The sequence below is a fragment of the Orcinus orca genome, chromosome 8 (genome assembly GCF_937001465.1).
Source record: "Orcinus orca chromosome 8, mOrcOrc1.1, whole genome shotgun sequence".
In the NCBI taxonomy this organism is placed as follows: Eukaryota; Metazoa; Chordata; class Mammalia; order Artiodactyla; family Delphinidae; genus Orcinus; species Orcinus orca.
In genome coordinates, this window is record NC_064566.1 from 55,879,762 (window position 1) to 55,898,371 (window position 18,610).

General features: G+C 45.0%; 2 protein-coding genes across 2 annotated transcripts in view; one reads left to right on the forward strand and one right to left on the reverse strand.

Annotated features, from left to right (window-relative positions):
- Positions 1 to 18,610, forward strand: part of USP35 (ubiquitin specific peptidase 35) — an 873,752-nt gene that overhangs the window by 472,506 nt on the left and 382,636 nt on the right. The gene's annotated exons all lie outside the window — the stretch shown is intronic.
- The window catches only part of TENM4 (teneurin transmembrane protein 4), a 757,305-nt gene that overhangs the window by 16,331 nt on the left and 722,364 nt on the right, over positions 1 to 18,610 (reverse strand). The window contains exons 29-31 of the mRNA XM_049713625.1: positions 14,785 to 14,957; positions 4,032 to 4,267; positions 136 to 432 (exon numbers count right to left, since the gene is read on the reverse strand). Coding sequence (XP_049569582.1) covers positions 136 to 432; positions 4,032 to 4,267; positions 14,785 to 14,957 — 706 coding nt within the window. The remainder of the gene's footprint in view (positions 1 to 135; positions 433 to 4,031; positions 4,268 to 14,784; positions 14,958 to 18,610) is intronic.

Sequence of the window (18,610 nt, forward strand, 5' to 3'; positions counted from 1 at the left end):
AACATTTCCTTTTGGAGACCACACGGGTCAGATCCATCCCACTGAGGTCAGCAGGCTGGGCCTGGCCATGGGTTGAGCCACAGTGATGGAGCTGCTATATGGCAAGGCCAGTGATGGAGGGCGACAGACACCTGCCTTCTCTAAGTACGTGTAGCTCCAGGTCTTCCCGTCAGCAAAGATCCTAGATGTGATGCGACCCGCCTGATCGTATTCCATCCTCTCAGACATGATGCCCCTCTGGACTCCAGCAATGTGGCCCCCTGGGGAGTAGGTCACGTTGACACCATTCAGCCTGCTGCTAGGTGACCAGAGGCTGGGCCGCCCGGCCTGGTCATACAGGATGCGGAGGGTGAACTTGCGGTGGTCGTCATAGATCTTCTCTGTGCGTGTCACACGGTCAAAGTCCAGAGACAGGAGGTTCCGGTTGTGAACCTGGGGAAGGGGTAGGAGGAAAGAGAGAGTTTATCTAGACATTGAGAACTTGGTCTGAGAAGCTCCCGAGCAGAGGAGGGAACACAGGTCGTGGGTGTCAACAGACAAGGGTTTGGGTCCTGGCTCTGTCCTTGTCAGCTCTGTGAAGTTTCCTTATCTGTAAAATGGGAATAATCATGCCAAGTATATAGGGCTGATGTGAGGATAAAGACAATGCAGATGCTGGGTAAAGAGTAGCAGAAACGATTACATCATTTCCTAATATGATTCTCCTAATGAGGATAGAAAGGCAGATCCTTCTTGACTCCCTCCTGAAAAGGGAGAGGCCACGTGGGCCCAGCAAATCAGTGCCTGACCCCATTTATTATGTGCCAGTGTTTGCACTCGTGTTTGATACCAGGGAGACCACAGTCAGGGATGGGCTCCAGGTCCCATGGCTGGTGAGTGACCGAGTCTGGATTTGACTCTCACCATTGCAACGTGCCAACATATGATGTGTGGTCCTCTTAGCAAGTCCAGCCCTTCTTAGGGCTTTGGACTCCCCGTCCCCTCTGGGGTCTCTCCTGCCCTCTGCCACCACAATTAGGGCTTCTTGGTCACCTCAGTTAGCTCCCAAGACATCTTCTTCTTCCTGGAGGCCCTGGGAGGCAGTGTATGTTTGAGTCTGGGACGGCTTCTCTGACTGGGGGTTGCCAGGAGACACTGTCCTAGGTTTTGGAACATTTTGCTCCTTCCTCTAGACTCAGGAGCCCACTGTATGATCTCCACCTGGGCTGCTAGGTCAGCACACAATTCAGTTTCCTTTCAGAGTCAGAAATACAGGGGTCCCACAGGGGTAGCAGTAAACCAAGGTTTCTCATATTTTAGTTATGAAATATACTTCAGAGGCCTGTTTCTATATTTGAATCCACCCCTTAGGGGCGCCAGTTGTCCCTGAAACACTGCCAGGTACTCTGAAGCTAGAATGCTGGTTCCCTCTAAGTGGTGCTGGGCCTGGTGGGGCATTTGGGCACATTTTCGGACTCTTCCATTAGTTACTGGTTAAGTTTGACAAGTAGGTAAGAAGCCCCAAGAGGAAAGCAGACGATGCAGGACATATGATGCCAACCCGCACATGTGGATTAAGGTAATGAAAGGCCCTCTGGGGCCCTGTGTGGTAGAAAAGGGCTCAAGTCTAGGAATCAGGCCAGGAGTCCAGCCTCAACTCTGTGACCGACTTTTTTCTGTGTGACCTTGGGCCAGTGCCTTTCCCTCTCTGAGTCTCAATTTCTTCCCCTGTGAAACAGCAGGGCTGTTGTGAGGATTGAAGACACCTCAGTAAATTACCTAGCGGAGCGCTGGGCATATAGAAGGTACTGAGTTAATGGCTGCAGTTATTTCCATTAAATGACAGCAGATGATCGCGGTCATTCTCAGAGGAAGTAGAGACATGTGTGTCTCCCCCTTCTCCCCAAACAAATTCTAAAGCCTTGAAAATCAAGATTTATAATGATGGTGCTGAGACGACTTTAGCTGTGAATGGCCTGGTTAAAATAAGGTTGCCTTCCCAGGGGTAATCAAACACAATTGCAGGAGCAAAAACAGTGTGGCAGACAATTCCCATGAAAAATCAGAGGCGTTGGAGGCTGAAGCTGTGCTCTTTGCAGAGAGGGCAGGGGAAGATGTGGGGTCTGCACCGCCAACAGTGATGGAGGCCCTCCCCCCAAGGTGGTACCACCAAGCCAGCTGCCCCCCTCACCTCCTGGAGGGCCCCCAGTGAAGAGGATCTACACCTCTGCTGCAAAATGAATAAAATTGAATTAAGCAGCTCACTGGGGAACCACCTAATGCCTCCTGTGCTCAGCAGTGGCGGCAATGAGATTACTTTACATCTTTCTTTCTTAAAAAAAGTTCCCAGTTGTATAAAAAATGAGCTCCATTATGGGGAGGTGCACCCGGCTAACATTCTAATTCCACCTGCCGCCACTGTGGGTGGCCATTTATTTTGGGAGGACTCGGAGATGCGGCCGCCTGACTGGACTGTCATTCATCTCAGGCTAGGAGAGGGACCAGTTAGTGCCTGGGAAGCTTTTGGTCCAGTTTACACGGCAGAGAGGAAATCCTAATAGCACTAATTACTGCCATTTATTGAGCACCTGGGGTCTTCCAGCGCTGGGCTAGGTGCTTCAAATGTATCATCTGGTTTCTGCAGAGGACTCTGAGGCTCAGAGGAGCTGCTCAGGGCTACACATGTGGCCCAGGCAGGAATAAACCCTGGTCAAACTTGCTACTTAGCTCACTGCCTCAGATGTGTAGGAAGGGCTCCTGGAGAATTCACACAGGGGGCTCAGTGAGGCCATGGATGGTGTCCCACAGAGAACAAAGAAAGCTAGGCCTTCTCTGGGGAGCCCGTGGAAGGCTGTTTCCCACATTAGATAGTTGCTTGAGTTCTTGACTGTTGAGGAACACAGGAAACCTTGTTGTCTGGGCTCTAGTTGTGTGACATTGAATAAGTAACCTACTGTTTCTGTATCTGTTGTGAGAATGACACTATGAGACAGGGTGCCTATTTCTAGTCATTACTGCTGCCCAGCTGTGTGAATCAGGAAAAATTCCTTTTCTCTCTGGACCTTGGTTATCCCATGCATGAGTCAGGGGCTGAAGTGAACTTTCTTTGTGAGAAAGGGCGGGGGTTCAAGACAGCGCTGGCAGTGTTGCACGAGGATGCTTCTGTGGCTTTTAGGAGTCAGGAGCATGTGGCTCAGTCCTGTGGTACCCTGCAGCTCAGCAAGTCTCCGTGGAGCACCTGTGGTCTGCAAGGCACTGTGCTGAAAGCCAGGTCTGGGTCCTCTGTTTTCACTCTCCCCATTGCCTTCCTTTCTGAAGTTGGAGGGAAAAGAAGCTGGGCAATCTGGCCCCGGGGCAGAGGCCACACTATAGAGACATGGGAGTCAGGCAGAAAAAGGGCTGGTTCAGGGCATCCACACACTGAGAAGTGCTCTGAGATGCCACACTGTAGATGCCAACCCCCTGGCAGTGACAGCTACGGTGGGGTCGTTCTGCTGTCTTAGGAAGGATAACTCTGCCTGGAAGGAGAATGTGGCTTAGGTTCCAAAGAGCTAAACTGACTCTTGGTACATGTTAGCAACAGTAGTAACAATAACAGTAATAAGAATAACAATAAAAGGACAACTAGAATAGGTATTACTGACCACTTATTATGTGCCAGACTCTGTATAGGGCACTCTATGTATTATTTCTAATCCTTGTAGCAACTTGTAAATTGGTTTGATCTCCCCCATTTTACGGATAATGAAATTGAGGCTTTACGAGATTGCGGATCTGCCCAAATTCACTCAGGGAATAATAGAGGCCGGAAGCCTGACTAACATCAAAGCCAGTGATCGTTTCACTAGCACAACTGAAGAGATACACGAGCCTCTTGTTGTGGGTAGTCGCTTAATTTACTTTCCCCTTTGCAGATGAAGAAACTGAGGCCCAGGAACACCTTCTCCCCGGGACGGTTTCAAGAAGAGTCCAGTTCTCAGATGCCTCCTCCTTCTTTCCCCCCAGGATCCAACCACCCCCAGGGGCTGAGACCTGCTGGAGGCCTTGCTCACCCGAAGCCGGCGCCCGAAGACGGTGACCTGGCCGCGAGCCTGCTCCTTGCGCTGCCGCCACTCCACCAGGTTGAGGCCGTTGTCGATGGGCAGCGTGACGTTCCGCTTGCCCACGGTGGGGTTGACGGTCCCGGCCAGCAGGTGGGGCTCCGTCTGCAGGGCCACCTCCATGCCGTTGGCCAACAGCAGCCGCAGGGAGCCGTCGGCCCCAATGTAGTAGCTGTTGCGGACCTGGTCTGAGGGAGACAAGAGGGATGGACTCTGCTCAGGAGGGTGGAGGACGGAGGGAGGTGTGTGTACAGCAGAGGCAGCGGTGTGGTGTTTAAATGTGTTTATGTTTCTGACTACAGAAACAAAACACTGTCATTGAAGAAAACCAGGAAAATACATGGAGGTCCATGAGTTCAATACCCAAAGGAAACCACTGTAAATATTTTGGTATATTCCTAGATTTTAGGGTATTTCTGAATACATGTACAGTTAAAGATGGTTGCTTACGGAGGTTTTTCACTGATCATTGTATTATATCGTTGAATATCTCCATAAATGCTTTTCTTAATGACTGCATGTTATTCCACTGCCTGGAAATACCAGAATTTATTTAACCAGCCCTCAAAGAGATATTCTGATTATTTCCAGCTATGCATAATTACAGGTAACACTGCAGATAAATACATTCTAAACATTATGCTAAGTGAAAGAAGGCAGACTCGAAAGGCCAGATATTGTACGCATCAGTACATGTATATGAAATGCCCAGGACAGGCCAACTCACAGAGACAGAAAGTAGATTAGTGAGGGAAAGGGAGAATGGGGTGTGATTGCTAATGGGTATGGGGTTTCTTTTGGGGGCTGATAAAAAAATTTCTGGAATTAGTGGTAACGGTTGTACAACTTTGTAGCTATGCTAAAAACTGCTGAATTATACTCTTTAATAGGGTGGATGTTATAGTATGTGAATTATATCTTTATTAAGATATAATTTTGGATAAATCAATTTATTTTGGATAAATCAATGTCTTCATTTGGGGTTATTTAATCAAGACAGACTCCTAAATGTAGGATTACTAGAGCACAGGGTTGAACGTTTTTAAGCCTCTCCCACTAGGGTAGTAACACTCTTTGCAACAAGGTGAAAAATACGTACAATATGTATATCAGTGACAAAATGCCAAATATATATATATATATATATGTTTTAAATTGCTGTTATATATACATATATGTGTGTATATGTCATATATGTGTATATGACAATGATTTAAAAACAGGCTTGAGTTTGAAATTTTAAATCTGATTAAAACATTTTGGTTAGGATCTTTTAGCTAACAGAACCTTCTGGAGAAAAAGTAAATTTCAGCTGTAAAATGCACACTGTGTTCTTTTCTAAACACGGAAACATTTGAGTTTGCGCCGCAGTCACCTGCCTCTTGCCCTTCCTTGGCTGTTGCTTCTCCTGCACTGCCCCTATGCTTAGTAAGTGCTAGCCCAAGCCCTTCCTTCAAGACTCTGCTTAAACGTCATCTCTTCCCAGAAGCTTCCCTTGTTCCTCTGGTTGGAACAAATGCCTCCCCCTCCCTTAGCCTCTTTATTGGTCTCATTAGTGGTCCTGCAGCTGAGGGGTAGGGGGGTTCACCACTCTGTGAGTGAATGAATTCTCAAATACCTAAGTGCCTACCGTGAAAGGCACTACTGCAGAGATTAAGAGCGTGGACTCTGGAGCCAGGCTGCCTGGGTTCAAGTCCCAGCTCTGCTGCTCTCTTCCTGCAAGACCTTGGGCAAATTCCTTAAGCTCTCATGCCTCTGTTTCTTCATCTGTACACTGGGGATACTAACTGTACTGTGACCTCACAGGAGTAAGCAGGAAGATGAATATGAAGAGCTGAGAGCAGTACTGCACATCTAGTGCGTGTTACGTAAATGTTAGCTATTACTAGTTGTGTCTGCCTGGCACTGTGCTGGTCACTGTCACATCTATCTCTAGTCATCTCTCCTCTATCTTCACCGCCCCATTTCACACGCCTGTCAGAGTGAACTTTTCTAGTACCGATCGTGGTCCTTCAATAGGTCCCCCTTACTTTTAGATCAGTGCTTAACAGAATGTTTTCTAGAGCGTATTTGTCTGGGTCCAAATACCCTACTAGTTGGGTGACTTTGGATAAGCTACTTAACCTCTCAATGCCTATTATCTTCATCTGGAAAATGGAGATATTAATAATATCTCAGAAGATTGTTGTGAGGATTAAAAAGGATGATGAATGTAAAACACTAAAAAGATACTTCATACTAAGTGCCCAAAATATTAGCTATCATTATTATTATTGCATGTGCTCAGTAAATATTTGCTGGATGGAACTAGATATATACTAGGCTATGTCAAGCAATAAGGATGTGGTTTTTGTAGGTAACCCTCACTGAATCTTCCCTGCTAGGATGGCATCAGATCAGCCTCTCTCTCTCCCATCCCCCTGCCCCCATCTTTCTCCCTTTCTCTCTCACGCACGCAGAATTCTACAATCTGCCTCAAACTTGCTATGCATCATTCACTGACAATCTGTATTTTACTTCCTTTGAACAGTGAAAAGGCCGGTGTCAATTTATCTTCTGAAGCTGCTCCTTGCTGAATCTACATAATGTCCTTTAATGGTGACTTTGGATGGAGCAGCATCTGTCGAGGCCCATCTCAAACGATCCCCGTTTAATGGGAGCTGTGACTTCCCAAGGCTGTTGTTCATTAGTAGCTACTTCTTATTGCTTCCCATAGTTCAGACGTAAGATGAAACCAAAAGAGCTTTTCACGAAGACGCTACTGAGGTGGCTGCAAAACTGAGGATCTGAGCCTGGTACGAAAGGAGAGCTTGGCACAGGTCCCAGAGGAGAAAAAGAGGTACCACGTTTCCTGGATACTGAGATGTACTTTTCCTTTTCACGTTTTAGTGTTTCTGAAATTGGAATGTGTCTTAAGTCCTTGTATGGATTTTGAGCAGTGTCTCTCCCCACACCCCCACCTGAAAAGTTGTTATTAAATCCATGGTACATCTTAAAACTGAGGAGATGTGGCACTTCTGAATTTAAAAAGTTGTCTAAATCTTGGAAGGCCTGCATTAACTTTTGAGAAAAATGCTGAAAGCCGGCTTAGACGTATGGAGCAGAGGAGACAATTCTTAACCACAGGGAAGAAAACAGGCTTGAAGGATACGATGTCTGCATGTCATCAGCTGCACTGCTGTTCTTGGTCAGGCAGAACCCTGGCTGGTTTGGAACTGGTACCTTTTCTTGCCAATAACCCAGCCAGAGCATAAACACCTAGGGTCTGTCCCAACCCATCGCTAAAGGTGCTTGGTGGGGAAGGAATTCCAGGGCTTGATTTCTCTTTCTTTGACTGAGAACTGCTATTGTCCTTTGAGCTTTGGTAAAGGCACAGGACCACATTTGGGAAGAAAAATGGTTGTGAAAATATATGGTTATTTTCTTCCGGTGAATCAAAATGCCTGTTAATTACTTAATCCAACAAGTACTTTCTAAGCAATACTATGTGCATGGCCCATGCTGGTCACTCTATGTATATTGTTTAAAGAAACTGTCTGAGAGGAGATTGGTTCAAGATGGTGGAGTAGAAGGACGTGTTCTCACTCCCTCTTGCGAGAGCACTGGAATCACAACTAACTGCTGAACAATCATCGACAGGAAGACACTGGAACTCACCAAAAAAGATACACTACATCCAAAGACAAAGGAGAAGCCGCAATGAGACAGTAGGAGGGATGCAAACACAATAAAATCAAATCCCATAACTGCTGGGTGGGTGATTCACAAACTGGAGAATAATTATACCACAGAAGGCCACCCACTGGAGTGAAGGTTCTGAGCCCCACATCAGGCTTCCCAACCTGGGTGTCCAGCAACGGGAGGAGGAATTCCTAGAGAATCAGACTTTGAAGGCTAGCGGGATTTGATTGCAGGACTTTGACAGGACTGGTGGAAAGAGACACTCCACTCTTGGAGGACACACACAAAGTAGTGTGTGCATCGGGACCCAGGGGAAGGAGCAGTGACCCCACAGGAGACTGAACCAGACCTACCTGCTAGTGTTGGAGGGTCTCCTGCAGAGGCGGTGGGTGGCTGTGTCTCACCGTGAGTACAAGGACACTGGCAGCAGAAGTTCTGGGAAGTACTCCTTGGTGTGAGTCCTCCCAGAGTCCGCCACTGGTCCCACCAAAGAACCCAGGTAGGCTCCAGTGTTGGGTTGCCTCAAGCCAAACAACCAACAGGGAGGGAACCCAGCCCCACCCCTAAGCAGTCAAGCGATTAAAGTTTTATTGAGCTCTGCCCACCAGAGCAACAGTCAGTTCTACCCACCACCAGTCCCTCCCATCAGGAAACTTGCACAAGCCTCTTAGACAGCCTCATCCACCAGAGGGCAGACAGCAGAAGCAAGAACTACAATCCTGCAGCCTGTGGAATAAAAACCACATTCACAGAAAGATAGACAAGATGAAAGGCAAAGGGCTATGTACCAGAGGAAGGAACAAGATAAAACCCCAGAAAAACAACTAAATGAAGTGGAGATAGGCGACCTTCCAGAAAACAAATTCAGAATAATGATAGTGAAGATGATCCAGGACCTCAGAAAAAGAATGGAGGCATAGATCGAGAAGATGCAAGGAATGTTTAACAAAGACCTAGAAGAATTAAAGAACAAACAAACAGAGATGAACAATACAATAACTGAAATGAAAAATACACTACAAGGAATCAATAGCAGAATAACTGAGGCAGAAAAATGGATAAGTGACCTGGAAGAGAGAATGGTGGAATGAACTGCTGCAGAAAAGAATAAGGAAAAAAGAATGAAAAGAAATGAAGACAGCCTAAGAGACCTCTGCGACAACATTAAACGCAACAACATTCACATTATAGGGGTCCCAGAAGGAGGAGAGAGAGAAAGGACCTGAGACAATATTTGAAGAGACTATAGTCGAAAACATCCCTGACATGGGAAAGGGAATAGATGCCCAAGTCCAGGAAGCGCAGAGAGTCCCATACAGGATAAACCCAAAGAGAAACACGCCGAGACACACAGTAATCAAACTGGCAAAAATTAAGGACAAAGAAAAATTGTTGACAGGAGCAAGGGAAAAATGACAAATAACATAAAAGGGAACTCCCATAAGGTTAACAGCTGATTTCTCAGCAGAAACTCTACAAGCCAGAAGGGAGTGGCATGACATATTTAAAGTGATGAAAGGCAAAAACCTACAACCAAGATTACTCTACCCAGCAAGGATCTCATTCAGATTCGACGGAGAAACCAAAAGTTTTACAGACAAGCAAAAGCTAAAAGAATTCAGCACCACCAAACCAGCTCTACAACAAATGCTAAAGGAACTTCTCTAAGTGGGAAACACAAGAGAAGAAAAGGACCTACAAAAACAAATGAAAACAATTAAGAAAACGGTAATAGGAACATACATATCGATAATTACCTTAAATGTGAATGGATTAAATGCTCCAACCAAAAGACACAAGCTCGCTGAATGGATACAAAAACAAGACCCATAAATATGCTGTCTACAAGAGACCCACTTCAGACCTAGGAACACATACAGACTGAAAGTGAGGGGATGGAAAAAGATATTCCATGCAAATGGAAATCAAAAGAAAGATGGAGTAGCAATTCTCATATCAGATAAAATAGACTTTAAAATAAAGAATGTTACAAGAGACAAGGAAGGACACTACATAATGATCAAGGGATCAATCCAAGAAGATATAACAATTATAAATATATATGCACCCAACATAGGAGCATCTCAATACATAAGGCAACTGCTAACAGCTCTAAAAGGGGAACTCGACAGTAACACAATAATACTGGGAGACTTTAACACCTCACTTACACCAATGGACAGATCATCCAAACAGAAAATTAATAAGGAAACACAAGCTTTAAATGATGCAATAGACCAGATAGATTTAATTGATATTTATAGGACATTCCATCCAAAAACAGCAGATTACACTTTCTTCTCAAGTGTGCACGGAACATTCTCCAGGATAGATCACATCTTGGGTCACAAATCAAGCCTTGGTAAATTTAAGAAAATTGAAATCATATCAAGCATCTTCTCTGACCACAATGCTATGAGATTAGAAATCAATTAAAGGGGAAAAAACCCATAAAAAACAAAAGCACATGGAGGCTAAACAATACGTTACTAAATAACCAAGAGATCACTGAAGAAATCAAAAAAATACCTAGAGACAAATGAAAATGAAAACACGACAATCAAAAACCTATGTGAGGGCTTCCCTGGTGGCGCAGTGGTTGAGAGTCCGCCTGCCGATGCAGGGGACGCAGGTTCGTTCCCCGGTCCGGGAAGATCCCACATGCCGTGGAGCGGCTGGGCCCGTGAGCCATGGCCGCTGAGCCTGCGCGTCCGGAGACTGTGCTCCGCAACGGGAGAGGCCACAACAGTGAGAGGCCCGCGTATCACAAAAAAAAAAAAAAAAAAAAAAACCTATGTGATGAGGCAAAAGCAGTTCTAAGAGGAAAGTTTATAGCAATAAATCCTACCTCAAGAAACAACAAACATCTCAAATAAACAATCTAACCTTACACCTAAAGGAACTAGAGAAAGAAGAACAAACAAAACCCAAAATTAGTAGAAGGAAAGAAATCATAGAGATCACAGCAGAAATAAATGAAATAGAAATAAAGAAAATAATAGCAAAGATCAATAAAACTAAAAGCTGATTCTTTGAGAAGATAATCAAAATTGATTAACCATTAGCCAGACTCATCAAGAAAAACAGGGAGAGGACTCAAATCTATAAAATTAGAAATGAAAAAGGAGAAGTTACAGCAGACACCACAGAAATACAAAGCATCCTAAGAGACTACTACAAGCAACTCTATGCCAATAAAATGGACAACCTGGAAGAAATGGAGAAATTCTTAGAAAGGTATAACCTTCCAAGACTGAACCAGGAAGAAATAGAAAACATGAACAGACAAATCACAAGTAATGAAATTGAAACTGTGATTAAAAATCTTCCAACAAACAAAAGTCCAGGACCAGACGGCTTCACAGGTGAATTCTATCAAACATTTAGAGAAGAGTTACCCATCCTTCTCAAACTCTTCCAAAAAACTGCAGAGGAAGGATCACTCCCAAACTCATTCTATGAGGCCACCATCAACCTGATACCAAACCAGACAGAGATACTACAAAAAAACAAAATTACAGACCAATATCACTCATGAATATAGATGCAAAAATCCCCAACAAAATACTAGCAAACAGAATCCAACAGCACATTAAAAGGATCATACACCATGATCAAGTGGGATTTATCCCAGGGATGCAAGGATTCTTCAATATACGCAAATCAGTCAATGTGATACACCATGTTAACAAATTGAAGAAGTAAAACCATATGATCATCTCAGTAGATGCAGAAAAAGCTTTCGACAAAATTCAACACCCATTTATGATAAAAACTCTCCAGAAAGTGGGCATAGAGGGAAACTACCTCAACACAATAAAGGCCATATACGACAAACCCACAGCAAACATCATTCTCAATGGTGAAAAACTGAAAGCATTTCCTCTAAGATCAGGAACAAGACAAGTATGTCCACTCTCACCACTATTATTCAACATAGTTTTGGAAGTCCTAGCCACAGCAATCAGAGAAGAAAAAGAAATAAAAGGAATACAAACTGGAAAAAAAGAAGTAAAACTGTCACCGTTTGCAGATGACATGATACTATACATAGAGAATCCTAAAGATGCCACCAGAAAACTACTAGAGCTAGTCAGTGAATTTGGTAAAGTTGCAGGATACAAAATTAATGCACAGACATCTCTTGCATTCTTATACACTAATGATGAAAAATCTGAAAGAGAAATGAAAGAAACACTCCCATTTACCATTGCAACAAAAATAATAAAATACCTAGGAATAAACCTACCTAGGGAGACAAAAGACCTGTATGCAGAAAACGATAAGACACTGATGAAAGAAATTAAAGGTGATACAAACAGATGGAGAGATATGCCACGTTCTTGGATTGGAAGAATCAACATTGTGAAAATGACTACACTACCCAAAGCAATCTACAGATTCAGTGCAATTCCTATCAAATTACCAATGGCATTTTTTATAGAACTAGAACAAAAAAAATCTCAAAATTTGTATGGAGACACAAAAGACCCCAAATAGCCAAAGCGGTCTTGAGGGAAAAAAACTGGAGCCGGAGGAATCAGGCTCCCTGACTTCAGACTATACTACAAAGCTACAGTCATCAAGACAATATGGTACTGGCACAAAAACAGAATTACAGATCAGTGCAACAAGATAGAAAGCCCAGAGGTAAACCCATGCACCTATATGGTCAACTAATCTATGACAAAGGAGGCAAGGATATATAATGGAGAAAAGACAGTCTCCTCAATAAGTGGTGCTGAGAAAACTGGACAGCTACATGTAAAAGAATGAAATTAGAACACTCCCTAACACCATACACAAAAGTAAACTCAAAATGGATTAGAGACCTAAATGTAAGACTGGACACTATAAAACTCTTAGAGGAAAAAAAAGGAAGAACACTCTTTAACATAAATCACAGCAAGATCTTTTTTGATCTGCCTCCTAGAGTAATGGAAATAAAAACAAAAATAAACAAAGGTGACCTAATGAAACTTAAAAGCTTTTGCATAGCAAAGGAAACTATAAACAAGACGAAAGGACAACCCTCAGAATGAGAGAAATTATTTGCAAGTGAATCAACGGACAAAGGATTAATCTCCAAAACATATAAACAGCCCATGCAGCTCAATATTAAAAAAACAAACAACCCAATCCAAAAATGGGCAGAAGACCTAAATAGACATTTCTCCAAAGAAGACATACAGATGGCCAAGAAGCACATGAAAATCTGCTCAACATCACTAATTATTAGACAAATGCAAATCTAAACTACAATGAGATACCACCTCACACCAGTTAGAATGGGCATCATCAGAAAATCTACAAACAACAAATGCTGGAGAGGGTGTGGACAAAAGAGAACCCTCTTGCACTGTTGGTGGGAATCTAAATTGATACAGCCACTATGGAGAACAGTATGGAAGTTCCTTAAAAAACTAAAAATAGAATTACCATATGACCCAGCAATCCCACTACTGGGCATATACCCAGAGAAAACCATAACTCAAAAAGACACATGCCCCCAATGTTCGTTGAAGCACTATTTACAATAGCCAGGACATGGGAGCAACCTAAATGCCCATCGACTGTCAAATGGATAAAGATGTGGTACATATGTACAATGGAATATTACTCAGCCATAAAAAAGGAACAAAATTGGGTCATTTGTAGAGACGTGGATGGATCTAGAGACTGTCATACAGAGTGAAGTAAGTCAGAAAGAGAAAAACAAATATCGTATATTAACACATATATGTGGAACATAGAAAAATGGTACAGATGAACTAGTCTGCAGGCAGAAATAGAGACACAGATGTAGAGAACAAACGTATGGATACCAAGGGGGAAAAGTGGCGGGCGGGGGTAGGGGTGGTGGTGTGATGAATTGGGAGATTGGGATTGACATGTCTACACTAATATGTATAAAGTGGATAACTAATAAGAACCTGTTGTATAAAAAAATAAAATAAAATTCAAAAAAAATTGGAAATTGAAAGAGTAAAAAAAAATAAAAGAAAGAAATTGTCTGAGCAAACCTAGGAAGCAGGAATTGTAATTCAGCCCCATTTCCCAGACCCAGAAACTGAGGATCGGAGAAGAGTAACTCCACCCAATTCACACAGGTTGGAGCTGGTATAGCAGGCACAGGGGTCCCAGTGTGTCTGCCCTAGAACTGCTGCTCTTTGCACTGCCCTGCACCATTCAATGTGGCTTCAACTTGCTTTCTTTTCCCAGAGTACAAACTTGAGGGCCATGGTGATGGGGTGGCAGAGTTAGGACTAGAATTTGGGCCTCTGAATCCCAGGCCAAGGCTGTTTTTACTACTTTGTGTCAAAGCTTTTGGGAGTATGGAAAGCTATCTGGAGGCTGGGAAAAAACATCAAGCAAGGCTTTCCCTAGTGATGGCTTCTTTTTTCTCATGCTTACTAAGTCCAACAAAGCTGCAAGGGCCATTCTGGGTCACCAGGGACCATGAGAACAACTGAGGCAGACAGTTCACAGCGAGGTTTCATCCTTGTGATTTATCTGAAGCTAAAAGATCAACTTATATCAGGGATTATTTGATGGACACAGAGAAGGGGCTCTTCTTTATAGAATCCTAGGAGAGTAACAAAGCGCTCTCACCTGAGATTCAGGGAGGCCTTCTCCACGCCCAAATCCCTTTCATAATTAGGTGTAATTATTCTTGTCCCTTGTCCTCATCTGCACCAGAGTGAGAGTCAGTCTTTAATCCGGGAGCCATTAGAATGGCAGGATAGCGAGGTCACCTGGATTAGCAGCTAATGGATTCTCTACCCTTTGTTCTGCTGATAATGGAATGAGACAATGAAATATTACTCTGAAGCTTGAGGGAGAGAATTTACAGGGCTCAGGCTGGTGTGTTTTGCAAATTAGGTGGCAATACAGAGAGAAACCAGTTGTTATGCTTTTCTGTTCTTGGGCAGCTGCAGTAGCAGCTTGTTTCTTGTGTCATCCTCTTTCAAAGGGGTCTCCCCACCCCATGGTCTCCAAGACCCCAAGCCCCCACCTGGCTTACCTTGCAGCAGTGTGTAGAAGGCACCTGAGGCAGACAGGTTGGTGGTTATGGTGACATCGTCCTTGCTGGATGTCTCTACCCGGACATGCACTGAGCTGTCTGTATCACTTCGGAAACTGCTCACCTGGCCAGTAGGGAAGGTCACATTGGTCAGGCGCCCAAAGCTGTCGTACCTGAAATCCAAGGGGTGGCTCTGAGTAACAGAAATATAATTGTGCCATTGCTGGAACTTGGCAAGTTCTACCTTATGCCATGGTTTTGCATGTTCTGCTTTTCTTTCTGGTCAGATACATTTCCACGTCTCCTGCATCTCCTTGGACACCACTCCACCCGCTGATATTCAACTGTAGGCAAACAACTTACCTCTCTGAATCTTGCTTTCCTAATTCCGTAGAGTGGAGATGATAACCCCTGCCCTACCCACCACCCAGGATTCCTGTGAGCAAGATGTGGAAGTGCCCTGTCACTGTGCCACCCACGAAGGGTGAGATGATGGTGCCCATATGAGACCCAGAGTCTTAGAGCTGGGTGACTCCCACAGGCGAGCAGTCAAACTGCTTGCTTGAATACTGGCTCAACCACCGCCCGCACCCCCCTCCCTGCCCCCAGGAACTGTAGGTTTCTTCTGAGCAGCACTGGAGATAACCCTAACCCTAATCCAGGAAGCTACAGATCCTGGGAAAAGGGGACTTTGAATTCCAACCAGGATTCTGCTGCCACGTAAGCAGGCTAGACAGATGGGCTCTAGCAACCCCTTCACATCTAGGTTTCTTCACATCTGGCACCAAGCAGCTATGTATCTGTGGCGCTCAACACTCACAGCTTCACTCTGGGGTGGTCTTTCGGACGCATCCTAATTGAATCTTTTTCATTTATTTATTTATTTATTTATTTATTTATTTATGGCTGTGTTGGCTCTTCGTTTCTGTGTGAGGGCTTTCTCTAGCTGTGGCAAGTGGGGGCCACTCTTCATCGCGGTGCGCAGGCCTCTCACTATCGCGGCCTCTCTTGTTGCGGAGCACAGGCTCCAGACGCGCAGGCTCAGTAATTGTGGCTCACGGGGCTAGTTGCTCCGCGGCATGTGGGATCTTCCCAGACCAGGGCTCGAACCCGTGTCCCCTGCATTGGCAGGCAGATTCTCAACCACTGCGCCACCAGGGAAGCCCCCTAATTGAATCTTAATTCTCCTTCCCATTCTCCTGATGAGACTAAAAGAAATACCTGAAATTATTCACCACCTACACTATGGCGTGCATATTGTTCAGGTATGGTGCTAGTCGCACAATGCTCATACATTCTTTCATTTAATCTTCACAACTAGTCTAAAAGGTACATATTAGCTCCTTTTTGGAGGAGGCTCAGAAAAGTGAGGTCACCTGCTCCAGGTCACACAGCTAAGTGTGGTAGAGTCGAAATTCAAACTCAGCTCTGTCTGCTTCCAAGCCACCGCTTGATTCTCCGTCTTCAGGGAGCATTTCCGTACTGTCTATTTGCAAGTGTCCATCACGTGTGCTCTCTTACCTGCTGCAGAGTAATTGGGAGAGAGCGGGGAGCGGGCTACTGACATTTCCTAATTACGGGAGGCTGAAGTGTAAAAAGGTAGGTTTTAAAGAGCCTTTTTGCCCTTGCGTGCGAATGGGGAAAAAGTTCTTCGCCCAGACGCCAGGGTTTCTGACTTCTACTCAGGCTCGAGCTTATAGCGTGGGTTCAGCTGTATACGTCTCCCTCACGTACTCTGGGTCTCCCACTGGGCTTTTTTTCCTGCTTGGCTTTTAATACTGGGGTAAAGCTGTCCTCTTGGCCCCTGAGGGTTTTAATCATGGTGAAATGAAAGGCCTGAAAGTTCGATTCCATCCTTGCTCTTCTTGTGATGCCTTCGGCTGGGCCTGGCTTCCTGATGGGACGCTGGGGTCCCACAGCTTCTGTGGTTTCAGGTGAGACTTGGTAGGTGAGACTGGGCAGGCCTCTGCGGAGCAATTTTCTGTTCAAGGTCAGATGAATGCCGCATGGATTCTGCCATCTGCCAACTCCTTCTGTCCCTCTGGCTGGTAGTGATCACGGCACGCTTTACACCAAATGGTAATAGTCCCTGGTGCGGTCTGCCACAGAGGAGGTGTGGGTGAAGGTCTTTGGAATGAATTGCTCAAGTCCTTGGCCTGAGACCGACTCTGGGGTAAGGGCCAAGGGGCTCTGGGAGAGTTGCATCTTTGGTGCTGAGGCCTGAGGAAGGGGAACGGAAGCGCTTTCCAAGATGGCGAGAAAAGCAGGGGTCTCGACCACATACGTCAGACCTGAGCTCGGTGAGGCAAGGCTGTGGAGCTGTATTAGTCCTTTGGGTTCTCTTAGAGGCAGTTAAGGGGTTTGGAAACCTGTTTCCTGTCATGATTTCTCATTTTTCTTCCTTTGTACTGAATCAGGTTGTTATAAGGAAAGGTCAGTCTGGCTTAACGGAGGGTGGTGGCGTGACTTGACCTGGACTGGAGGGAAAGGTACAGAGTGCCCCTCAGAGCCAGGTGAGGGAGCAACTCTGAGAGATTGCTGCAGGAAGGAGGGAGCGTCTTGGGGTAAAGATCTGGAATGTCTGTCCTGAGGCCTCTCTCACCTGGAGAGGCTCACAGCTCTGCTCCCTTTAACTCTGGGAGAGGCTGGTGTCCTTCTTAACCCGTCATGGCTGCTGGAAATTTGAACAGGAAGGAATTTCACAAAAATGTTTACAGTGGCTATCTCTGGGAGGTAGAATTACAGGTGATTTTAGTTGCTTATTTATATGCATTTTATACTCCCAAGATTTTTTTATAATTAACATGGATTATTTTCATAATCAGAAGAGTGCTGTGACAAACCAAGTAATGCCTCATAAGCATGGCCACCTTGCGGAAGAGGACTTTTAAAATTACTGGCATTTATAGAAGCATCTCATTTATAGGACATCTGCCAATATCAATCTCTAGGCCTTTTCAGTAAAATATTACTAGGGCATCCCAAATTTCTGAGCCAAAAATCAAGACCCCCCCCCGCCCCCCGCCAAACTGGCTCTGCCCTGGTCACCTTAACTGTATCTGTGGTCTGTGAGTAAGCTGAGTGCTGTCAGATCCCAAGTCATCTTTGACATCAACTGGAAGATCCATTTCAGTCCAACAGTTTCATGGGATGAGTATGCTGTTCTAGTCTGGTTCTTTGAACACCTGTGATCCATGTACACACTCTTTATTAATCTCATTTCCTGACCTAACTGGATAAAAAAGATTTATTATACCATGCAAGATACTTAAAATGGAGTTTTGGAGTCTTACAAATAAGACTGAATAGATTATTAATTAGGGCTCAGATGTCGGCTCGATACTACTTCTATCAAGGCCTTGCTCAAAGGCCGCCTCATAAAGCCCTCCCTGGTCTCCCCAGCTCTTCTCCCAGTTACACTCCGGCACAGCTCTATCACAGAATGTGTCCCCTGCATCATAAGAGCTGACGCACAGCCTGTCTCTTACTTTGGCCTCGGAGTGCCTGAGTCAGGACAGGGTCGTGGAGTCAGACAGCTAGACTGGGGATCTCGAGTCCACCACCCTGGAGGTCTGGCCGCTAGTTCGCCTCAGCTTCCCCAGCATGGGGACTGGTAGAGAGAAGACGGGCAGGGAGTGTTGGCTGAACGAATAAACGAATGCATGACTGGACGTGTGAGGCCTCTTTCCTGCTCTGCGGGAGAAGACAGACTGTCATTCATTCACACGCTACCCCTTGCAGGACCTGACAGAGGCTTGACACACAGTAGGTCCCTGATAAACATCTGCTGAATGCACAAATAGGGAAACAAGCACCTTCACTAAAC